Here is a 25,582-nt window from a genome sequence, read left to right as displayed (position 1 = left end):
ACTAGGTGTCAAGCAGTGTGTTGGGATAGGTACATATCCCTGTCTCTCATGGGGCTCACAGTAGAAGGAAGAATAATAATATTGGCATTTATTAAGCACTTACTATGTGCAAAGCACTGTTCTAAGTGCTGGGGAAGTTACAAGGTGATCAGGTTGTCCCACCGGGGGCTCACAGTCTTCATCCCCATTTTACAGATGAGGTGACTGAGGCCCAGAGCAGTTAAGTGACTCGCCCAAGGTCACACAGCTGACAGTTGGTGGAGCCGGGATTTGAACCCAGGACCTCTGACTCCAAAACCTATGCGCTTTCCACTGAGCCATGCTGCTTCTCTCATAGGCATCGAATTCCCATTTTACAGTTGAGGAACTAAGGCGCTGTGAAGTGACTTGCCCAAGATCACACAGCAGAAAAGTGGCAGAGCCAAGATGGTTGGAACCCAGGTCCTCTGACTCTGAGGCCCGTGCTCTCTCCACTAGGCCAAGCTGCTAAAGAAGCTAAAGTAATGTATATATGTGGTCAAGAGCTCAGTTATGTTTGCTGATTTTTTAAAAACTGGCTGAAAATTGACTGCATGGGAATCGAAGATTTCCGTCAGCTCCCAATGTGCTTACTCAAGGCCTTGCTTGACACCACCACCACCCTGCCCCCAGGAGCCCTTGCCTTCATCATCATCAATCGTGTTTATTGAGCGCTTACTATGTGCAGAGCACTGTACTAAGCGCTTGGGAAGTACAAATTGGCAACGTATAGAGACAGTCCCTACCCAACAGTGGGCTCACAGTCTAAAAGGGGGAGACAGATAACAAAACCAAACATACTAACAAAATAAAATAAATAGAATAGATATGTACAAGTAAAATAGAGTAATAAATATGTACAAACATATATACATATATACGGGTGCTGTGCGGAAGGGAAGGAGGTAAGATGGGGGGGATGGAGAGGGGGACGAGGGGGAGAGGAAGGAAGGGGCTCAGTCTGGGAAGGCCTCCTGGAGGAGGTGAGCTCTCAGTAGGGAGGCGAGCTCTCAGAAGGGACACGACACGTGAACTCTTAGCATTTCCCAGTACGGCCATTTGAGTAATTTGTTGCTGACCTCTAAGGCCAGTCTTGCAGCTCTGACCATTTGGCTTTCATGCCTTATCCAAAGCATTCCCACACTGGGCCTTCTGGGATTTTTCCATCCCCCAAAACCCCTCCTTTCTGGACCAACACTATCTGGGAGCCCTTTTTTGCTCCCACACCCTGCTGCCTACTAATAATAATGATGGCATTTATTAAGCGCTTACTATGTGCAAAGCACTGTTGTGGCACTGGAAAACTTCACCACTTTACACGTGCAGATTCCCCCTCACATGAATTGCACTTACCTGGACATGATGGTGCTTCTCAGAGCCTGAAGAGTCATCAACTTCATGAGGGCGATGGCGCCCTTAGCCTCTTGAGCTAGACCCCCAGTCTTTGACTCATTCATTCAGTTGTATTTATTGAGCGCTTACTTGGTGCAGAGCACTGTACTAAGTTCAGTTTAGGTCACCCACCAGACCTGAGTATCCATCCATTCAAGGCCGGGAAGATCAAATTAATGGCAGCCTGGGGTGGGGCTTTTTAGAAATCTGATTTCCCCTCGGTCCTCAGCCCCTCTCTTTATAGTCCCACTTTCGGCCTCTCCCACCCCACAGCTAATTCTCTCCTCTTTACACAACCCCAGAATGACTTTTTCTAGCTGCCTTTCCCTCGCTCCGCTACCATATCCCCACTATGGACCATGCACTTCCCAGCCCCACCGAGGCTCTCTGCAACACCACTGCTTCCCGTCGTTTGACAGGACTTTTTTGTTTGGGGAGAAAAGCAAAATACACAATTCATTTCCAAAAAAGAAAGCATTAACTACAATAATTTAACTACTGGACAGAGCACGGGCCTGGGTTCTAATCCCAGCTCCGCTAGTTGTCTGCTGTGTAATCTTGGGCAAGTCGCTTCACCTCCTCTGTGCCTCAGTTACCTCATCTGTAAATTGGGGATTAAGACTGCAAGCTCCATGTGGCAGCAGGCCTGTATCCACCATAGCGCCTAGTTTAGTGCCTGGCACATAGTAAGCGCTTAACAAATACCACAATTATTATTATTATTACTGCCCAGTAGGTGATTGGTTTCCCTCTTTTTCTTGCAAAGAAATAATAATAGTAAGAGTACCAAAGTTTGCAAGAGGCCTCTGAATGCAGATCAACTTCTTTGGCGTCACTGAGCTTGAACAAAGGACACAAACAAGAAAATGACTCGCTGCATGGAACAGGTCTCTTTAATGGGATTTTACAGATTTTCCCCCTCTTCTTCTTCCAGCTGGTGATCCGAGTCCATATGTCCGATGACAGCTCCAAGACGATGATGGTGGACGAGAGGCAGACCGTGAGACAAGTGCTGGATAATATGATGGACAAGTCCCACTGCGGCTACAGCCTAGACTGGTCCTTGGTCGAGACCATCTCTGAATTACAAATGGGTGAGTTCTTGACGACACGTGAACTCCTAGCATTTCCCAGTATGGCCATTTGAGTAATTTGTTGCTGACCTCTAAGGCCAGTCTTGCAGCTCCGACCATTTGGCTTTCATTTCTGTGGCAACCCCTTCTGGTTTGTCTTCCGCGTATTTTCCGGTGGATGAGATGCTGATGGAAACCACCTTAAATTCTCTTTATTGCTCGGTCTGGAGGGAGCCCAGGCTCTGGATGGAATTCCCACTTCAGCAGGCAGGAAGGAGGAGAAACCCGGAGCCCCAGTGACTTAGGAGCACTTCAGGGAGAGGAAGCGGGAAGCAGCCAGCTGTGTTTCTAGATTGCGGCAATGGAAAGCCATGGCCATGGGTGCGAGTGACTCTCTGCTTCTCTAGTGGTGCTCCTGCTAAGGCTCCTAATAATAGTGTTCTTTTCACCCCTTGGGAAAGTAAGAATGGTAATGGAAAATCCTACAGTCACTTGTCTGCTGTGTGACCTTGATCAAGTCACTTCATTTCTCTGGGCCTCAGGTGCCTCATCTGTAAAACGGGGATTGACACTGTGAGCCCCATGTGGGACAGGGACTTTGTCCAACCCGATGGGCTTGTATCCACCCCAGCGCTTAGTAAGTGCCTGGCACGTAATAAGCACTTAAATGATGATGATGATGATGATGACATTTATTAAGCGCTTACTATGTGCAAAGCACTTTTCTAAGCACTGGGGAGGTTACAAGGTGATCAGATTGTCCCATGGGGGGCTCACAATCTTAATCCACAATAAATGCCACAGTTATCGTTATTATTATTATTGTTATCATCACCATTGTCATTATCATTATTTCCCTGCAGTGTTCTAGGCACCCTTAAGATTGCCAGTGGGAGGGGGTGAATGGGAGCTTTTGAAGGGACTCAAAGTAACAGAAGCCCAAATACTTCTGATTGAAATGGCAAATAACGTAGAAGAGCCCAAGGCCGCCCAGCCTGTAAATTCACCATGAAGATGCATACTATCTCATATGTCCATCTCGCTCTTGTTAACCTCAGTCCTTTTGGGCCAACCCCAAAGAGCCAAAGGAGGGAGGGCTGAACCAGTGTTTAACAGCAACAGAAAAGTCAAGCAGCTCGTGAGGTGTCACCAGAGCAAACCTTCCCCCACCCCCCTCAGTCTGGAAAGTTATTGAACATTTTAATCTGGGAGTGGGAATGTCTCACTGGGAGAGTACCCCAGAGTGGGTTAGAAGCCGGGATAGTCCTGAAGGAAGCAGGCAGGTGAGTGGGGAGGCTCAGGAAACACATGAGGCTGACCTCTGAGTGCGAGCTCAAGGGCCGTCACAAAAACCCAAACTGAGCTGCCCAATTCAAACTATAATCTCCAAAGGATTCTGTTCATAGCGAACCGTAGGTACATTTTCCGATGCAACTCATCTACCTTTCATGTTTCTTCATCACCATCTGCATCACTTTCGCCAAAAGGTCAGGTATTTCTCTTCAGTTGGGGAAACGTTTTCTGAGGTCTTGTGGTGTCTACCTTCTAGACTTTAAAGGGAAGGAATGACATAGGTTGTGACATTAATGAGATGTTTTCAAAGCCAGAGTCATGCCTTTTTAATCTTTTCAGAGAGAATCTTTGAAGACCATGAAAATTTAGTCGAGAATCTTCTAAACTGGACAAGAGACAGCCAGAACAAGCTCATGTTTTTAGAACGGAGAGAAAAATATGCTCTTTTCAAAAACCCTCAGGTGAGCCTGAAGTACGGCAAGAGATCAAATACTTTGAAGGAGCAACATTTAGATTTTTTTATTTCATGAATGGTAGATCATAGGGGCTTCAGATGGTGGCTGGAACATACTGAAGTGTTGACAGTTTTGCATTCCAACCAGTGGTTCTAAATACTATTTGCAGCCTTTGTAAATATATACATACGTATTATTAAAAAAAAGCAAAGTTGGGCAGAAGACGGCAAAATTTTCCTCACCCAGTACCACTCACTGTGTATGGCTTGTTCAAAAGCGGTGCTGTATTGTTTACTTAGAAAAGTTACAGTAGAATCTGATCAGACAAATCCCCCTCCCCACCTGGGGCTTGCAGTCCAAGGGGGAGGAAGAACGGATATTCAATCCCCATTTTATAGATGAGGAAACTGAGGCACAGAGATGTGAAACAACTTGCCTAGGGTCACGCAGCAGGCAGGTGACAGAACAGGGATTGGAAGCCAGGTCCTCTGGGCTCCCAGGTTCAACCTCTTTCCACGAGGCCAGGTTGGTCTCAAGCGCTTAGTACAGTGCTCTGCGCAAAGTAAGCGCTCAATAAATACGATTGAATGAATGGTCTAATTTGTGCTGGTGTGGCATTATCACTATCACTTTCACTGATTGAGTGCCCATCGAGGGATGAGCATTTATTTATATAAGGCATCAATTTTGAAGAGGAAGGTGATGCTACAGAAACTGATATCAATCGTATTTATTGAGCACTTACCATGTGCAGAGCACTGAACTAAAGTGCTTGTACTCACACAAGAGTTGGTAGACACGTTTCTTGAAAAGCAGTGTGGCCTAGTGGAAAGAGCCCGGGCCTGGGATTCAGGGGACCTGGGTTCTGGTCCCGGCTCTGCCGCTTGTCTGCTGTGTGACTTTAGGTAAGTCACTTAACTTGTCTGTGCCTCACCTCATCTGTAAAATTAGGGCTATGAGCCCTATGTGGGACAGAGGATGTGTCCAACCCTATTATCTTGTACCTACCCCAGTACTGATGCGGTATCCAGTTTGAACAGTACGAGTTATGTTGCCAACTTGTACTTCCCAAGCGCTTAGTACAGTGCTCTGCACACAGTAAGCGCTCAATAAATACAATTGATTGATTGATTGAGTTGGCAGCTGAATTGATCGCGTGATCCTGGAATAGTTCCAAAGGTGTCCCCACAGGGTTTTCAATGGCCAAGATGCCTTTAGGATTTCTTTTTCAAAATCTGTTACTTATGCAAGTTTTCCATATGTGACTTAATTAGGATTTCTAAATTGACAGGGGCCTCTCCTTAAGCCTGCATCGTGACCTGTGGTGCTCTTACCGTACCCCAAGGGACAGTGAATGATTGATGGATGTCGAGAAACATTTTTCACAAGGGGTAGCATGAAGCATTCCGTTGGATCAGCAACAAATAGGAATCCTAAATAATGACCCCACTTTCCTGAATATGCCATCCCTCCATTCCACCAGAATGTATCTGTTCATTAGTTATTTATTCACTGGGAAAGCAGCGTGGCTCAGTGGAAAAGAGCCCGGGCTTTGGAGTCAGAGGCCATGGGTTCAAATCCCGGCTCCGCCACTCGTCAGCTGTGTGACTTTGGGCAACTCACTTCACTTCTCTGGGCCTCAGTTCCCTCATCTGTAAAATGGGGATGAAGACTGTGAGCCCCACGTGGGACAACCTCATGACCTTGTATCCCCCCAGCTCTTAGAACAGTGCTTTGCACATAGTAAGCGTTTAGTAAATGCCATCATTATTATTTATATGTAGTCTTTCACTCTTAGCTACACTGTATTTGTCAGTTAATGTCTGCTATCCTCCCCATTCGGCTGTAAACTCCTTGAGGGCAGGCTTTGTATCCTTTATTTCTAGGTTTCCCAAGTGCCTAGCAGAGTGCCCTGCCGCAGGTGCCGTCTCCCCCTTGTAGACTGTGAGCCCGTTGTTGGGTAGGGACCGTCTCTATATGTTGCCAGCTTGTACTTCCCAAGCGCTTAGTACAGTGCTCTGCACACAGTAAGTGCTCAATAAAAATGATTGAGTGAATGAATGAATATGGTTGGTACTAATTGTAGATGAGAGGATATAAAGGGCAGAAAAATATTCATTCCATTATATTCATGGAGTGCTTACAGTGTGCAGAGCACTGTACTAAGCACTCGGGAGAGCAAAATACAATAAACATACACATTCCCTGCCCACAACGAGCTTAAAGCGGGGGAGAAAGTCATTAATATGAATAAATAAATTATAGATATGCTGTGGGGCCGGGGGTGGGTGGGTAAACAAAGCGAGCAATCAGGGTGGCACAAAGGAGTGCGAGAAGTGGAAAGGGGGGCTTAGGGAAGGCCTCCTGGAGGAGATGTCCCTTCAGTAAGACTCTGAAGGGGACGCGAGAAATTGTCTGTCGGATTTGAGGAGGGAGGGCATTCCAGGCTAGAGGCAGGATGCGGGCGAGGGGTCAGTGATGAGATAGACGAGAAGGAGGCACAGTGAGAAGGTTAAATCAGAGGAGCGAAGTGTGCGGCCTGGGTTGTAGTAGTGGAAAGAGCCCGGGCTTTGGAGCCAGAGGTCATGGGTTCCAATCCCGGCTCCGCCAACTGTCAGCTGTGTGACTTTGGGCAAGTCACTTAGCTTCTCTGTGCCTCAGTTACCTCATCTGGAAAATGTGGATGAAGACTGCGAGCTCCACGTGGGACAACCTGATCGCCTTGTAACCTCCCCAGCGCTTAGAACAGTGCTTTGCACATAGTAAGCGCTTAGTAAATGCCATTATTATTGTAGTAGGAGAATAGCAAGGTGAGGTAGGAGTAGCCAAGGTGTTGAGTGCTTTAAAGCTAGTGGTGAGGAGTTTTGGTTTGATGCGGAGGTGGATGGGCAACGACTGAAATTTCTTGAGGAGTGGGGAAACGTGTCCAAAACGGTTTTTGTAGCATAGAAGAGAAAAGGAAGCAGAGCCATGGCTTGATCATCAATCATTAAGACTGACCTTTTCAAGTGTGTTTTCCTCTCACATTTCAGGCGAGGAAACTACACTGCGAATTCAAGTCCTGGAATGTTAATTTTGTCCCTTTCTGTATCTATAAAAGCCCTTCAATCACTCAGTCATTCAATCAATGGTACTTATTGAGCGCTTACTATGTGCAGAGCACTGTACTAAATACTTGAGAGTAGCAGACACATTCCCTGCCCGTAATGAGCTTACAGTCAGGGGGGCGGGGGGGGGAGCAGCTTTAATTTAAATGAATAAGTAATATGTTTCAGTTTTAGGCCAGTGTATTTAATGTTTGACTTTTCTTTCAGAACTACCTTCTGGGAAAAAAGGAAACATCTGAGATGGCAGACAGAAATAAGGAGTTGCTTCTGGAGGTAAAACTGTATAACCAAGACAATGTTTATGTTCATTTTAAAAGTTCAGCATCTAAAAAAGGATATCAGATATCTGAGTTTTTAAAACAGTTTTTGAACCAATATCAAAATTATTTTCAAAGCTCCTTGTATTTGTGCACTCAGAGTTCTCCTACAGTTTCCTTTTTGATTATATGTGGAGTTGTGCAAAAAACACATTGGGGAGGGGCATAAACCTGACCAAACACAAGAAAACCACATGTTCTTAGTGAACCAGAAATTATTTACCAAATGGAATTCTGGGGATACGGAAGGAAAAGGAAACAGGAAGACAAGAGAAAAACAAAGATGGAAGGAGAAAAAGAGGATAAGAAGTCAATCTGTGTTATTTATTGAGCACTTACTCTGTGTAGAGCACTGTACTAAGCGCTTGGGCGAGTACAATAAAACAATTAGCAGATATGTTCCCTGCCCACAACGAGCAAAAGTAGGGGAAGTACTTAGGAATTTTTTAAATAGTATTTTTATCCCTTATTTAACAAATTAGTGTAGTTGATTTAGGACCATATTATTTTGAATGGGGGTCTTTTCAAGTGGATGCATGCTTTTGTTTTAAGTTAAGTTCACTATAATAATAATTGTGGTATTTGTGGCTTACTGTGTGCTTTGCACTGTACTAAGTGCTGGAGTATTCCGGGCCTGGAATGCCCTCCCTCTGCCCATCCGCCAAGCTAGCTCTCTTCCTCCCTTCAAGGCCCTGCTGAGAGCTCACCTCCTCCAAGAGGCCTTCCCAGACTGAGCCCCTTCCTTCCTCTCCCCCTCGTCCCCCTCTCCATCCCCCCACCTTACCTCCTTCCCTTCCCCACAGCACCTGTATATATGTATATGTGTTTGTACATATTTATTACTCTATTTATTTATTTATTTATTTTATTTGTACATATCTATTCTATTTATTTCATTTTGTTAGTATGTTTGGTTTTGTTCTCTGTCTCCCCCTTTTAGACTGTGAGCCCACTGTTGGGTAGGGACTGTCTCTATATGTTGCCAGTTTGTGCTTCCCAAGCGCTTAGTACAGTGCTCTGCACATAGTAAGGGCTCAATAAATACGATTGATTGATTGAGTAGTTATAAGATGATCGAATCCCACATTGGGCTCACATTGTAAGTAGGAGGGAGAACAGGTATTGAGTCCCCATCTTGCTGATGAGGCCCTGAGATGTATAAGTGACTTGCCTAAGCTAGTGTTCCTTTTGATATATTTCTGGGAAATATGCCAGGAGATTGAGATTAAAGAAATCAGTAGTTTGGAAAGAAAACCGAAATAGCCCCCACCAAAATACAGTTTCTGCTTTGTTTCTGTGTTATATTAAAGATACAGTTTCCGCTTTCTAAATTGCACTCTCCCTCCCTCCCTCTCTCCTTCAGGAGTGTTTCTGTGGAAGCTCAGTGACCGTGCCGGAAATTGAAGGAGTCCTGTGGCTGAAAGATGATGGCAAGAAGTCCTGGAAAAAGCGTTACTTTTTATTGCGAGCTTCTGGAATTTACTATCTCCCTAAAGGAAAGCAAAAGGTGTGACACTTTGTTCATTATTTTTGGAATATCCATTGGGGTGTCAACACTCTCTTTTGGGGGGGTCCCTTTCTCCGTGACTTGCTGTCATCTAACCAGACTCATCTTCTCTTCCCTGTTGTCCTGAATTGTAGGCTAAGCCCTTCTTCTCCCCTGTTCTCCACCTCCCCCTCGCAAAAAATAAAGACATACCATGCCGGAGCTTCCCTGAGGGATTATGAGGTTTTGCCTCTTTAACATGTGGATTGAGAATGTGAGCCTGATGTGGGAGAGGGGTTGTCACCAATCCGATTTTCTTTTATATACCCTAGAGCTTAGTATATTGTCTGGCACACAGTAAGTGCTTAACAAATACAATAATTATAATTAATTATTGTTAAGTTTGGGTGTCCTGACGTGATGACATTCCCAGCCCAACCCAAATTGGAGGGGCTGGGTACCTGCAACCAGTGATTTAAATCAGGATTTACAATTATGTACAGTCTTGTCCAGATTTTTTTATGGCATTTGTTAAGCGCTTATTATGTACCACGCCCTGTGCTAAGCGCTGGGGTGGATACAAGCTAATCAAGTAGGACACAATCCCTGTCCCACATGGGGTTCACAGTCTTAATCCCCATTTTACAAGATGGGGTAACTGTGGAGAGGTTAAAGTGACTTGCCCAAGGTCACACAGCAGACAAGTGGCAGTCACCAGGCCTATGCTTTATCCACTAGGCCATTCTGCTTTGCTTTAATGCTCTTGAAGGTACGGGAAGACTTGGAAGCTGATCCGCTGGAAAACACTCATCAGAATAAGAGCGTTTCCAAAGGTCCTCAATAATTTATTAATGGGGTAGGAAGAGCATAAATAAATAAAATTCCCAGACAATCCTAAAGTCTAATTATAGGCATTAGCTTCAATCTCTCTCCCACCCCAACGTGAAAGTACTGCGCTTTGAATTTCATCTTTCCATCCTTTTCCGACATCTGCACACTCTTACATAGAGCCTTTCTTGCATGTATGCCCACTCAATCTCTCTCTCCCTCCCAAATTTAGGAGTAGAAGAAAAGGGAAAAAGGGACATGGATTATTCTAGGTAATCAGCCCTTAAATCTCAAAATCTTTAAATCAACTGAATGGTATCCCGCTTAAAAAATTGAGAGCAAACTTGAATGAAAAGGAAGCAGAATTTCAGAATAATTTAGGGAGTCTCCTGTCCCTTATATGTCTTAAATATCATAAAGGGTTACCCCGTTCCACAGGGGGCAAGCCCATAGCCGAGACTGAATTTTTATTTGAGTTTATTAAAAGAGATTTGAATTCATTGTGTTTTCCTTTGCCCAAGAACATTGTGTCTTCAGAATCTTTATTCCAAGATGTATTTTGTGTTACCTTCATCTTGCCGTTGAATCTTGCTGATCGGTTTCTTTTATTTTCTTTTCTTTTTTCTTTTCTTTTCTTTTCTTTTCTTTCTTTCTTTTCTTTCTTTCTTTCTTTCTTTCTTTCTTTCTTTCTTTCTTTCTTTCTTTCTTTCTTTCTTTCTTTCTTTCTTTCTTTCTTTCTTCCTTCCTTCCTTCCTTCCTTCCTTCCTTCCTTCCTTCCTTTATTTTATTTTCTTAATTTCTTTTATTTTCTTTTATTTTCTTTTCTTTTACTAGGTCTCCCGGGATCTTGTGTGCTTTCTCCAGCTGGATCACGTTAATGTTTACCTTGGGCAGGATTATCGGAACAAATACAAAGCACCTACCGACTTCTGCCTAGCATTGAAGGTAAGCTAGTTGGTCTTCAAGGAATTAGTTAAAGTCGGACAATAGATTAAAGAATTGTTGATAACCTTAGCACCTCTTTCTAGCGTTTGGTTACTATTTTAGTTGGAGACTGAAATAGGAAGAAATAGAAGTAAGGGAAACAATGGTGTAACGGCATCATTTGTAAGTTGCTGGTGATTGTTGTTTCAGGTAGAAGGAATATCCCTGTACAACCGGGCTTTCAGGATTAATTTCCAGCATGTTTCTGACTACAAGAAATGTCATAGCACTGTGGGCAAGGGAAGAAACTTTTTCACTCTGACCCAGGAGGAGTAAGACAGAATTTCGCACCACCATCACCACCAGAGATCCCAACCCTAATCTCCCTCCCCAAATTCTCCCAGGCCCCAGTAGGAACTCTGTGGTTCAAGCTCCTCCCGTAGACTGTAAGCTTCTTCAGTCAATCTTATTTATTGAGTGCTTAGTATGTGCAGAGCACTGGGCTAAGCGCTTGGGAGAGTACAATGCAACAGAGTTGGCAGATACATCCCCTGCCCACAGTGAGCTCACAGTCTGGAGGGGAATCTAGAGAGGAATTCTGAGGGCATGGATCACACCTTCCAAATCTATTGTTTTGTACTTTCCCAAGTGTTTAATATAGTGCTCTGAACACAGTAAGCGCTCAGTAAATACCACTGGTTGATGGGTTGTGTCATCCAACCAGGCACAGCTAGGCATCGTAGACCTCTGATACGTAGACCTCCTGTGCTCTTGGAAAGGAACAAAACAAAGCCAGATTGAAAATAGATTTAATAGGAACGCTGTTTATCAAAACATATAACTCCCAGGTTTCTCCATTAATTTCCCTGCACTGTCAAAGCGTAAGAGGACCGGCTGTTCCTCGGCATAATGGGTGTCAAAAAAGTGGAGTGCCTGATAAATTACATTTAAGGTTCTTAGCAGCATTGTAATGAAAAAAAGTCAGGAGGGTACTAATAGAAGTAGGGGTGTACTGTAATCACACACACTAAATATCAATCTTTAGAACCCTCTTGATTCCACTTCTCTCCCCTTTTCCTAGAGTGGCTCTTTAAAAAAAATAAGATATTTTTATAATGATTTTACTTATTGAGCACATAATCTAATAATAATAATGGCATTTATTGTGCCAGGTACTGTAGTGAGGACTGGAATAAATACAAGATAAATCATTTAGACTTTCAGACTGTGAGCCCACTGTTGGGTAGGGACTGTCTCTATACGTTGCCAATTTGTACTTCCCAAGCGCTTAGTACAGTGCTCTGCACACAGTAAGCGCTCAATAAATACGATTGATTTAGGCACGGTCTTTGCCCTGAAAGGAATTCACTGTCTAACTGTGGAGGTGGGAGAGCTGTCAGGTGCAACACGAAGAATAAATGACATTAAGTAAATTAAGGATTATGCAGTCCAGGTGTGCAACGTTAAAATGTAGCAATAATCCTGCAGTATTTTTTCCTCTTTTTAGTCTTTTACATTTAACCATTGGTTAAAGCTGACAGTATTTTGACAGGTCCTTTTGTCCTCCTGTTACATTCTTATGAGTCTTAGAAATTTAGAATTACTAAGGATAGAATGAGTTAATTCTCAATCACAATTTGTGTCAAGATTGATTGAATTTTTTGAATTGCCTTGCCTCTTTCCTCTAAAGTACTCAAGGCTGTACAAGGAGCTTCTGACTTTCAAAAATAAGGGAAGGAGCAAAATTTCAGGAAGTGGAAAATAAGGAGCCAAAAGCATTCAAAATCCTAAATGTCTGCAGTCACCCCCAACCTCCATGAGCTCTTCCTTGGGGAAGTAGATCCGTGTAATCAATCAGTTAGTGGTACCTATTGAGCACTTACTGTGTGCAGAGCACTGTAATCAATCAGTGGTAATAATAATAATAACAATTGTGATATTTGTTAAGCGCTTACTATGAGCACTGGAGTAAATACAAGGTCATTCATTCATTCATTCAATCGTATTTATTGAGCGCTTACTGTGTGCAGAGCACTGTACTAAGCGCTTGGAAAGTACAAGTACAAGGTAATCAGATCATCCCATGTGGGGCTCACAGTCTCAATCCCCATTTTACAGATGAGGTAACTGAGGCACAGAGAAGTGACTTGCCCAAGGCTACACAGCAGACAAGTAGCGGAACCGGGATTAGAACCCATGACCTCTAACTCTCAAGCCCGTGCTCTTGCCACTGGCACTTACTGTATGCCGGACATCGGGAAAGTACCATACAATAGACTGGGTAGATGTGATCCCTGCCCATAAGGAGCTTACAATCTAGTGTTTGGACACTAAGCAGGGCTTTGATAGATAACCATGGGTTAAAAATATGGGTATGGCTATATCGGTATGGAGAAGATCAGTTAAATTAATAGGTTTTTTTTAGGGAACAGCTCCGGCAAATTCTCTATTAGCTTATAAATATCATCAGGCAGTTTTAAACTACAGATCTAAGAAAGCCGTCTACCTTGCCCTCTTCGTTCTTTGTCACACTTGAAAAAGTAAAACCAGTTTTTCTACTCCTGTAGCATCCCCAGATACAGAAGAAATCTCAGTACATCAAATACCTCTGTTGTGATGATGTTAGAACTCTCCACCAGTGGGTAAATGGCATTCGTATTGCAAAGGTATGTTTTCCTTGGATTTGTCTGAACGGCTTGTGTTCTCATGGTCTCTAGTAAAGCAGGTGTAGTTAAACAAGGTTCCTGTTGGGCTGCTCTTAAAAAGTCACATTTTTTTAAATCTTTTTACCATTGCTCCAAAAATTTCCGTAAGCAAGAGTAGATTGTGACTGTGAAGGTTGGATTCTTTGGAAGAGGAACTTGTAGTAGAAATGTAGACTATGAATACATTAGCGAAAAAATGCACGATTGAGTTCAGATGATGGGCAGTAATATTTAATGAATACTACTAATGAATGAGTAAGGCACTACATTCAGCACTGATGGAATGATAAAAGAATCCCTGCCCAGAAAGAATGCACATGTGAACAATTTATATCTTCTGTTCCTATTTTTTCTGTTCAGTATGGAAAACAACTCTATATGAACTATCAGGAAGCACAGAAGAGGACAGAATCAGCCTGCGATTGGACCTCTTTGTCCAGCTCCAGCATCAAATCAGGATCTAGTTCCTCCAGCATACCAGGTAAAGAAAGAAATCCAAACCCTGAATATTCCTTTTTGTCGGTGACGGGAAAGACTGCAAGCGTCATTTTCTCCCCAGAGACTGTAGTTGATCTGGTTACTTTCAATATAATCTCAAAGGTTATGTAACCGAAAACTTCTCGAACAACTTTTAGGAAAAACAATTCCTCTGTTACTCTAAGGAAAGAATCTGGGGACTAGATTACTGCAAAAGTCACACAAAAGATAGTTTAGAAAGGAATTTCTGTGTGCGATAATATTACCATAGTCCAATTTTAGCAGCAGACCGGGCACCTTTCTGATGTCATCGTCATCATCAGTGGTATTTTTTGAGCTGTTTCTATGTGCAGAGCACTGCAAAGTACCTCCTTCCCTTCCCCACAGCACCTGTATATATGTATATATGTTTGTACATATTTATTACTCTATTTATTTTACTTGTACATATCTATTCTATTTATTTTATTTTGTTAGTATGTTTGGTTTTGTTCTGTCTCCCCCTTTTAGACTGTGAGCCCACTGTTGGGTATGGACTGTCTCTGTATGTTGCCAATTTGTACTTCCCAAGTGCTTAGTACAGTGCTCTGCACATAGTAAGCGCTCAACAAATACGATTGATGATGATGATGATGATGATTTCCCACTCCAGTATGATGTAATGATTAGAATCATTTTCCGGAAACAAAGAGAATGGCTAGCTGGAAGGGGAGATGCAAAGGTGGGATAGAAGCTTGTATCTACCCCTGCACTTAGAACAGTTCTTGGCACATAGTAAGCCCTTAACAAATACCACGATTGTAATTATTATAGAAGCCAATCTTCCTGTGAGTTTTCATTTCGGTGCTTGGATAAAGAAAATGATTGTGAGTTTTTTAATCGATTATTTAAATTGGAGATAAATAGTAATACTGACTTTAAGAACTTATTTTATGCCAAGCACCGTACTAAGCACTGGGGTAGATATACAAGATAATCACTTCCAGCCTTGTCCCACATGCGGCTCATGGTCTAAGAATTAAATTTTATTTTACCTAACATTTCCAATATGATCTAGTTGGATTGACTTAAAGCAGTGCTATTAAAAGTGCCCCTCTACCACTGAAGCAGAAAAATGATTGAACTACAGTATTCAAGGGCGATATGAGCATAGGTGAAGGCCTGCTGGAGGAGATGTGATCTCAGAAAGGCTTCAGAAAGGCTGTATATATGTATATATGCTTGTACATATTTATTACTCTATTTATTAATTTATTTTAGTTGTACATATCTATTCTATTCATTTTATTTTGTTAGTATGTTTGGTTTTGTTCTCTGTCTCCCCCTTTTAGACTGTGAGCCCACTGTTGGGTAGGGACTGTCTCTATATGTTGCCAACTTGTACTTCCCAAGCGCTTAGTACAGTGCTCTGCATACAGTAAGTGCTCAATAAATACGATTGATTGATTGATTGATTGATTCAAAAATGGGGTGAGAAGTGATCTGTCGTGTGTGATAGGGGTGGGATGGATGGCTAGTTCCAGGCAGAAGAAGGGCATAAGAAAGCAGCTGGGAGCTGGAGAGATAAGTAAGAAATAAGAGGTACAGTAAGTAGATTCTTTTAAGAGAAGTGAAGAATAGGAGCTGGGGATTAGTGGGAAAAGACAATGGATAAGTAGGAAGAGCGTGGATAAGTAGGCCTAATGAAGAACAGGAGTGGCATAAAAATTACCTGGCCTCTTCCTTGAAATTGATAGTCCGAGATGTCACTGAAGAGATTTATTTACATTGAGAAAACTGACCTACTTAATCGCATTTTTTGCCAAAACCTGTTTTACACAGAATCCCAATCCAATCACTCTAATCAGTCTGATAGTGGAGTTTCTGACACCCAACCGGCTGGACACATCCGTTCCCAGAGTATCGTCAGTTCCATCTTCTCAGAGGCCTGGAAGCGAGGCACTCAACTGGAAGAGTCCAGCAAGGTAACGAGGCAACTCGGGTCCAACAGTCAAACACCCCAGGCTTCCGAGGAGGAAAAGGGGCTTCACGGTGCCATGAAGCTAGCTAGCTAGCTAGCCTCACTGTCCTCCCCCTGCACCCCATTAAATGTGGTCCCCGTTTTCACTGGTGGCATTTTCTTCCGGGATTCTGTCACTAAGCTTCTGTCCAAATGGATGAGCAGATTAAGACAAATCAGTGTGGATATTCAGGGGGGAAATCTGTTCAATTTGCAGACTCTCCAGGCTGCTTGCTTCCCCTTTTTCTTCTTGCTTTGCTTATCTTTTGTCCACTTCTCTGCTCATTCTCACCTCCAGAGGAGGGCAGGCAGCGGAAGGGAAAAGAGATTAAGCTCAGATTCATTGTTCTGCAGTTGTACTTTTGGTTTGCTTTATGGCCGGCCATACCCCATTGAACTTGATCAGTTTTGGGTTTTTTTTTTTCTGAAGTACTGAAGTCACAGAAAGAGCCCTTTCTGTCTAATAATAATAATGATGGTATCTGTTAGGCGCTTACTTATAGAAGCGCCTAACAATGCGTGTTAGCTGTGAAGCAGCGTGAAGCAGCATGGCTGTGAAGCATGAAGCAGCGTGGCTTAGTGGAAAGAGCCCGGGCTTTGGAGTCAGAGGTCATGGGTTCAAATCCCGGCTCCGGCACTTGCCAGCTGTGTGACTTTGGGCAAGTCACTTAACATCTCTGTGCCTCAGTTACCTCATCTGTAAAATGGGGATTAAGACTGGGAGCCTCCCGTGGGACAACCTGATCACCTTGTAACCTCCCTAGTGCTTAGAACAGTGCTTTGCGCTTAATAAATGCCATCATTATTATTATTATTATTATTATTATTATTATTACTATGGGTCAGGCACTGTACTAAGCGCTGGGGTAGGTAACAAGATAATCAGGTTGGACAGAGTCCATGTCCCACCCGGGACTCACAGCCTTCATCCCCATTTTACAGATGAGGGAACTGAGGTACAGGAAGTGAAGTGACTTGCCCAAGGTCACACAACAGAAAAGTGGCGGAGGTGGGATTAGAACCCAGGTCCTTCTGACTCCAGGGCCTGTGCTCTATCCACTAGGCCACACTGCTTCTCTGTCTGTTGCCTTACGTTTCCTTCTGCAGTCATTCTAGTGTTTTCAAAAGTTTCGTGCAGCCTCTAAGCCCACCTTCAAGTGTGTTCATAATTTTAAGTGGCCACTTGATGCTTAGTTTGACTATTGTCCTGGTAACCTGCGGCTCTGGCTCTTTCATGCCAAGACTTCCCCCATTATTGCTCCGAGTCGTCGGAAACTAATGTAGAGGTCACTCACATTTCTTGACTCGAGGGAGACGATTTTTGGTAAATGAAGTGGTCTGTCTGAAATCACATTCGTCCCCCACCCCCAAACTCGTCACCACCTCCTTAAACATTCAAAACCGTTAATGAGGTGTCGCAGAAGGGACTCCAGAGAAAATCTTCCCAATCGGGTCTTTAATATCGGGGCCGAACAACTGGAAGAGAAATGGTACGATTTTGCTAATAAGAAATCTTTGAAGAGGCCTGGTCATTCTTCCAACTCTTCAAAGCCTTTACTCCCGTGTCGGGGTTATTTGCTAAAGATGGCATCCCTCAAATGAATATAAATGGAAGAATTTTGTAAAGCAACATAAATAGTTCAAGGCAAATCAAAGACGGACCATTTTACCGTCTTTCCTTGAGCAGCCTTCCTGGACCAAGGACAGCTAAATTGCTGGGGATCAGCTCCCAGTGATGCAGAACTGGTGTTGCTGCTGCTGCCCCAGGGCACTTAGTACAGTGCTCTGCACACAGTAAGCACTCAGTAAATACGACTGAATGAATGAATGAATTCCCGCCTGTGGCAGCCCAGCGTCCTGTTTCATAGCCCTGTGCAGCCAAGGGCCTGGTTCCGAGCAGCCCGGCGCTTCCAGAGTTTCTTTTCCTCCCTCCCTCTCACTGCCCTGGTGGCTCCGGGGACTCCCGTTGGCCAATGTTAGTGTCCAGAGGCTTTCCCAGTGACTCCCATCCCACAGAAACGCACAAACCAGCCAACGAAGCCATTTCATTAGTTCCTGTGTTGACAGTAACCTTCTCCAAAGGATTAGCTTGCCTGATCAGCTTCAGTGAAGTTTGAGTTACAGTTCTGCCAGAAGCGAAATTCCCCGAAAAAAATAAATGTAGGACAGAATCTCTGCAGTCAAAAGGGTTTTCTTGAAACAAGACATGTATCAAAAAGACTGTTTAATTCTGAAACTCTGGGATCCTCCTGTGCAGCAGTGGATATCTGTTAAGGTTCTGTTGCCCTCTCTGTTTCTCCTGTTGCCTCAGGCTCAGGTACCCAAAGTGAAGCCCACCCCAGCTAAGGTCTGCACAGCCAAGGCGAATTAAGGTCAGGGGCCGTTCTTTGAAACACATTAACCTTAATGATTCTTATAACCCAAATCTTACACACTAACCTTCCTAATGAGAGCTCTGAATCGTTACTCCAAGTGATCTTGTCGACGGCCCCAGAACGTGGTCGGGAACTGGCTCGCTAGCCGGGGAACCCGGAGGCCCACCCCACTTACAGATTGAAAAGGTTGTCGTGCGGCCCGTTCAGTCTTGATCCTGATCGGCTTAGGTCCTGGCGTGTGGTCATTCACCCTAGATGCCAACTGGTGTATGCCGTGGTAATGGCGGGAGCCCTTTTTCGTGGCATAAATGACCATCAGCTGAAAGAGAAACCAAAATAGATATGGAAGTTCCTGGAAAACCAGTTCTCTGAACCCGGCCCGAATTAAATTTGTCAACCACATTTAACTGGGGCTGTCCAGTCCAGTCTGCGGGTGTGAAGAGTCCACTGGGGAAGACTTGGGTTCTGCCCAAAGGCACCTCTTTGGCTCACACGCACCGTAAGAGGAGTGTGTTAAACTTTTGAGATCAAGTTCAGATGTTTGGGTTTGACGTAGATTAAAGAGGAAACGCTTTTAATCAACCAGTAATGCCACGTTACTTCCCCCGCAATGGAGATGGTTGGGCTTGGGCGTATGGTAATGTCTCCATCGCCCCCTCGGTTTCCTTTCCTCTATCCTTTCTAGGTCTCGCTCTCGTTTTCCTCCTGCTCTTTCGGCATAATAATGTTTTAGCCCTGTTTTTCGCCATAACGCTTACGGAACATTTCTTTATGTATTTTCCAGTAAAAACAAACTTAAGGATAATGCCCCCCCCTTACCTGCATTGCTGGACTTCTGTGCATGTTGGATGCAAGTGTCTCATTCGAATACGTGTTGTGTGTCAAGCTCATCCCCGTATGACTGTGCACGCCCGCTGAATATATTCACGCTTTCTCATGGCAGCGCGTTAGCGCCATAAAAGCCGGTGTCATTCATCGAGAGGCCCTCCGCCGCCAACGAAGCGCTAGCCCCCAGCTTGGTGTGGCGGCACAGATCCCAGGACGGAGGGTGGATCCCGACCCTCGGCGTTTCCCCCCGGGCCCCGCTCCCTGGTCACCCTGGACGTAGTGAAAGCAGAATGATTCCACCGAGCCGCTTGGACCCTCTCTAGAGTGATGGCCTTCTGCTTCCCCGACAGATAAGCCAGCCCCGGGTTTCTTGGGGACCCCGCCCTCCACGGGGGGACGAACCCATCTTTTTTCTCCATCTTGCTAACCCACATTTCAGGCATGCGCCACACTCCCTGCTCTTAGACTCATCGCACTAGAATTTATCTTTATAACTTTTTTTCTCTCTCCCCTTCCCCGTTTTTTATACTCCTTTTAGGCTAGAATGGAGTCTATGAGCCGGCCCTATGCTTCTCTTGTTGCTCCTCTGTCCCCACAAACTAAGACGGCTACTCCGTATTCGGCTTCGCAGCCGTCACCGCCTCTCCCCCCCGCCCCCCCCCCCGCCCCCTCCCCCGCCGCCCCCGCCTCCTCCGCCCCCTCCTCCTCCTCTTCCTAGCCAGTCGGCCCCTTCCGCAGGTTCCACGGCGACGATATTTGTCAAATACAGCACGATCACCAGGCTGCAGAATGCTGCAGCTCAGCATTCGGGGCCTTTGTTCAAGCCACCCCTCCTTCCAGGCACCCAGCAAGGGACCCTGACTTCCCATCCGGGAAAGCCACCCCTGCCGGCACCCCCGAACGGGGTGGTTCCCCCTCCCCCACCTCCCCCTCCGCCTCCTACCCCCGGATCAGCTATGGCGCAGCTAAGGCCGGCGCCCTGCCTCCCGTCCATCCCGCAGTTCACCCCACCGCCCCCTCCGCTGAAAATCCATCAGGTTCAACAGCACGTTATTCAGGCTGCTCCTCCAACACCACCACCACCTCCTCCTCCTCCTCCTCCCCCTCCTCCTCCTCCTCCTCCTCCTCCTCCTCCTCCTCCTCCTCCTCCTCCTGTGCCCGCGCCCCCGCCCCCTCACACCCCTCCAAAGCCTCTGGTGGCTCTGGCCCCGCCAACCAGCACTAAGACCGTGTCCCCCGTGGCGACGCCTAGCATGCTGCCGGCACCGCCTCCCCCACTTCCTCCCGCCAAAAAGCAGCCGGGCTTCCCACTGGCCCAGATTCCACCCTCTCCTTCTGGTCCCGCCGGCCCCGTCCCCCCACCGGTCTTACCGAAACAACAGAGCTTCTGCGCGAAGCCGCCCCCGTCCCCTCAGTCTCCGGTGCCGTCGTCGGTGGTGAAGCAGATGGTCAGTCAGTTTCCCCCACCGCCCGCCCCTTCCCCCGCAGAGCCTCCACCCTTAAGGACCATCGCTCCGTTGGGCCCGGCCCCGCAGTCCCCTCCCACCGTGAAAGCCAAGCCCAAGTGGCAACCCGGCTCGGTCCCGTCTCCCGACTTTCCGCCTCCACCTCCCGAGAACATCCTGGCGTTTCCGCCACCTCCACCGCCGGCCGCCCCGCTGGTCTCTCCCGGCCCGGACAAACTGGGCTCCCCCGTCAAAAAGACCAAGTCGTCCAGTCCGGGTGGGAAGAAACCACCTCCCACCCCGCAGCGAAACTCCAGCATCAAATCCAACAGCTGTGCTGAGTATCAGGAGTCGAAGAGACCCTCCGTGGACAGCCTGGTCAGCAAATTCGCACCTCCGACGGAGCCCTCGGGGTCCCTGAACCGAGAGACCCCGCCCCCTCCCACGGCTCCCCCAAAGCCGGGGAAGCTGAATCTCTCCGGGGTGAATCTGCCCATCGTCCTCCCGCACGGAGGCCCGGTGCTCAAACCGCCTGTCGCCCACTTGCCGGCGAGGGACCCCGTGGTGGAATTCCCTTCTCCCCCTTCGGATGCCGACTTCCCACCCCCTCCCCCCGAAATCGAGCTCCCTCCGCCCCCCGTGGAGATCCCCGCGGTGTTTTCGGGAAGCACCTCTCCCAAAGTGGCCGTCGTGAACCCTCAGCCCCAGCCGTGGTCCAAGTCGTCCGGGAAGAAAGCCCCGCCGCCGACCCGGCCCAAGCGGAACGACAGCACTCGCCTGACTCAGGCCGAAGCCCTGGAGCAGCAGGCCGCCGCCGCCGCCGCCGCAATCCCTCCTGCCGCCGCCCCCCAAGTGCCCACTTCCCCCAAGGCCGGCCTCGCCGTCCAGCCCGGCTTCCTGGCCGACCTCAACAGGACCCTGCAGCGCAAGTCCATCAGCCGGCACAGCTCCCTCTCGTCCTCACGGGTGTCCAGAGCCGAGCCGACCGCCACCATGGACGACATGGCCCTGCCGCCCCCGCCCCCCGAACTGCTGTCCGACCACCAGAAGGCCGGCTTTGGGGGCGGCCACATATCAGGCTATGCAACCCTGCGCCGGGGGCCACCACCCGCTCCCCCCAAGAGGGACCAGAGCACCAAGCTGTCCAGAGACTGGTAGCCACCCATCCGCCTCCGAGCGGCTCGTGCGATCGGCGACGCATCGTTGGGGTATTCCCGGACACCCAGGGCGGGCAGGGGGGGCGAGAATGGGATCCAGTGGGATTTCCGGCTGGGGCCGAGGGGGATGGATCGGAGCCCTCTCCCCGTCCCGCTTGCTCCACGGAGGAGTGGGGCGGAGGAGATGCCTTTTAGGGGGCGGAGGTGTAAGGGGTGTGTGTCCTCTCCTTTGCAGATGATTTTCCCTCGTCGTGTGGATTGGACCAAAAGCCTTTCTTTCTTCCTTTCTTTCTTTTTCCGCATCGAAGAGGTCTTTTGTACTCTCTTGTTCCTGTGCGATCTGTTTGTGCATGTCATGTATTATATCTGAATATGGAGGTACAGAATGTGATCTTTCTCACAATTATAGAAGACAACCCGAATGTTCGTGGGGTATTATCTGTATTTTGTTTCAGTCCGTTGAACAGTAAGACTATCGGACTGTGTCTTTGGCGATAGCTAACCAGTTGAATCTTCACCACGAAATACACAAGGCACTTTAAATCAGGTGTGGGGGGATGGGCAGCAGAGGACAGGTAATAAGTAGTCAGCAGTATCTATATGTGGTAGGTGGCTAGGAAAATAAAAACACGACCCAACTGAAAACATTCTGGATGCCATGCCTGTACTGATGACTCCACTCGCGGGGATACAATGGGGTGGAAGAAAGCTTATATCAGCCACGAGCAAAAGCCTTCTCAGTTCGAGTTTTGTGCTAAAGTAAACGGTTAAAGTACCCATTCTGGGTTGTACGCAAACTTCGTACTTTGCCTTTATCGTGAAGGCAAAATAACGTTTTGACCCCTACGAGGACCTTTGAACTCTGTTTTGATTCCAATTTCCTTAATTTGATGAGGTGGGAGAGTAACCCCCAGCTCCCATAGCTTATGGAAATTGATGTATGATAATTATGGCCTTTCATTTGGTGCTTACTATCAACTAAGTGCTGAGGTAAATTATCAGATTGGACACTGTCCCTGTCCCACACTGGCTTCAGTATCTGTTTTAACCCCATTTGACAGATGACGAAACAAACCCCGAGAGGTTAAGCGGTTTGCCCAAGGTCACGCAGCGGGCAAGTGGCAGAGCCTAACTCCCGGGCACCCTCCCCTTTCCACTAGGCCGCACTGATATGCATGCACCGTTTATCCTTTGTAAGGAAGTGGGTTTCACTAGATAAGAGTAGTAGTGGCTTTTGTTGAGCACTTAGTATGTGCCAAGCACTGTACTAAGCTCTGGAGTGGTTACAGGATAATAGATTGGACACAATCCCTGTCCCACATGGGGCTCACAATCTGTGGAGAAGGGAGAAGAGATATTGAATTCCTATTTTAGAGAGGAGGAAACTGAGGCACAGAGGAATTAAGTGCCTGGCACAAAGTCACACAGCAGGCAAGTGGCAGAGCCTGGCTTAGAAAACCTGGTCCTCAGACGCCCAGGTCTGTACTCTTTCCTCTCGACCAGTGCTGCTTCTTAGATGGGTATCCTTCATACGTGGCTGTGTATAATACAAGGCCCCAGTATATAACTGCCACTCTTCCTCATAAACTGTATTGTTTCATTAAAAAAAAAGCCTCCAAAGACCTCTAAAGGAGATGTCTAGCTTATAGCGCTATTTCCCTCTCTGAAAGGAGGGGATGGAGAGGGTCTCCAAGACATCACATCATTTCCTTGGCTCTTCGGACATTGAGGAAAGCAGAATTCTTTAAATCACGGGGCAGACTTAAAGAGATGTCGGACAACCGTACGGAACCCAGAGTGATCACAGGAGGATGAACGTCCAACTAGGTAACGACGCCCTGACCCAGACGGGGCATTTCTTTTCGATTTGCCATCCTCTGATTGCTGCTACATCAAATCCAATCCCTTCTTGCTGTAGTTTGATTGTGAAAGCTTGCCTAGATATCAGACATCGTGACACCATAGTGGAGTTAAAGTTCAGTAAGTGATCTTGCGAATTGGGCACGTGCGGTCATACGGGGAGACATGAAACTGTTGTAGAGTTGCACTGTACTTCCACAAGCTTATTTGTGTCCGGTTTCCCATAGTACTGTGAAGTGGGCACTGCTTGGCCCCAAAAGGGATGAGACATTAGGCCTTCTGGGGAAAATCGAACTAGACTAGATGCTTTAAAAAAGAACAGAAAATCAAGGATTCCATTCCGGCAGCCAAGAGCCGAGGCACGGGACGCGGAAAATGAGTGAGTGCCTCGAAAAATGAACCACAAACGGGAGCTGGAAAAATCACCGACGGTGTATCCCTTTTTACAAAGACAAACATAGCCACAATAGTACTTGTAGTGGGGGGTGGGTTTCTTTGGGAGTGAGAAAAAATTGAACTGTGTAAAAAAAAAAAAAAGTTCACAACAGATTTAATGAAGCTTTGACATTTTAATTTCAAAAGCTGTGCATCACAAAGAGAAATTTAGTGGTACTTCCGTTACCACATCTCCAGTGTCTCCTGGAAATTTTTTTTTTTTTGAAGATTTTTAAGTCTAGTTTTTGAGCAATAAGAATATACCATTGTGCATTTTAAAGCTCTGCTACTTTAAAAGGCACTTTTTTGTATTTTTCAAGTTGTTCATAAAATTTTGTGTGTTTAATATTTTTGTGCTTATAAAGTGTCCTTAAAAGAATTTGCATTATTCATTTGAAGTATGCACAGTGTAGCGAACTGATTTTCAGTACAGATTTGTCAAACGCTACTGTAATGTACACAGGTGCTGTCATTTTCCCCATCCTTTTCCCTAAAGCATTGTATTACGAGACCACCCCTTTCTGTGGGGTAGAGGTATTAAGAGCAGGAATCCGAATATCCCCTTTTTGTGAATATTTTAGCCTTGGCTTTCAGCGACCTTGATCAGATGGGCAGCTCCCTCTCCTAGGGAGAAATGGATGTGTTGTCTCCTTGTTCTCCCCTTCATCATTACCCAGGCTGATTGCCTTTGCTTAAAGCTTACAACTCAGGTTTGGCTGAGATTCCCGTTTTTGAAGTCGTGGCAGAGTGCTGCCTTATGTAAACTGTGTGGTTTCAGAGGAAAATAAAAAGGGAACCATCTAAGTCAAAATGATTTCCGTGTTCTTGGGGAGGAAAAGAAAATTTCAACGTCAGACTTTTGTTTAATCGCCTGCTGTGTTGGAGAAACAAGTAATTTGCCTCTTCCATGTTAAGTGTATGTAGAAACCATTCATTCATTCATACAATTGTATTTATTGAGCGCTTACTGTGTGCAGAGCACTGTACTAAGCGCTTGGAAAGTACAAGTCGGCAACAGATAGAGACGGTCCCTACCCGACAACGCGCTCACGGTCTAGAAGGGGAGTGATTCTTGAGGCCCATCTTCCCTGGTTGAGGCAGCCCCCTCCGTCCCTTCCTATTTTTAGCGATCACGAGGGGTTGGGAGATGGTGAAAGTGTGTGGGGTTGTGATTTTTTCTTTTTAATCAACATAGTTTGATTTTTGAAATTCCTTTCTGTGGGTTCAGGGATACTTTTACTGCTAGATGACACTTAACGTATCGTCCTCCATCATCTTCTGGGAGTCGTGGGTCCCATCTAGCATTGAAATCAAGAGGTAAAATCGGAAAGGAGGCTTTGCTTTCCAGGCAGGACTGAGACTTGAAATCACCGATCATTTGTGAACGATGACTTTATTTGCTCTATCA

The 25,582-nt window shown here is 46.1% G+C and overlaps 1 protein-coding gene across 1 annotated transcript in view; it reads left to right on the top strand.

The window, feature by feature from the left end:
* The window catches only part of RAPH1 (Ras association (RalGDS/AF-6) and pleckstrin homology domains 1), a 60,777-nt gene extending 37,849 nt beyond the window's left edge, over window positions 1-22,928 (top strand). Inside the window, 10 exon segments of the mRNA XM_038749524.1 lie at window positions 2,345-2,504; window positions 4,116-4,237; window positions 7,546-7,611; window positions 9,019-9,162; window positions 10,804-10,914; window positions 13,461-13,559; window positions 13,959-14,079; window positions 15,897-16,039; window positions 19,816-19,926; window positions 19,928-22,928. Coding sequence (XP_038605452.1) covers window positions 2,345-2,504; window positions 4,116-4,237; window positions 7,546-7,611; window positions 9,019-9,162; window positions 10,804-10,914; window positions 13,461-13,559; window positions 13,959-14,079; window positions 15,897-16,039; window positions 19,816-19,926; window positions 19,928-21,880 — 3,030 coding nt within the window. The 3' untranslated portion in view covers window positions 21,881-22,928.
* Window positions 22,929-25,582: the final 2,654 nt, after the last annotated feature.

This window comes from Tachyglossus aculeatus, chromosome 7 (assembly GCF_015852505.1).
Source record: "Tachyglossus aculeatus isolate mTacAcu1 chromosome 7, mTacAcu1.pri, whole genome shotgun sequence".
Taxonomy (NCBI): Eukaryota; Metazoa; Chordata; class Mammalia; order Monotremata; family Tachyglossidae; genus Tachyglossus; species Tachyglossus aculeatus.
The sequence above is the reverse complement of the archived record's forward strand: the minus strand, read 5'-3'. Positions and strand labels throughout refer to the sequence as shown.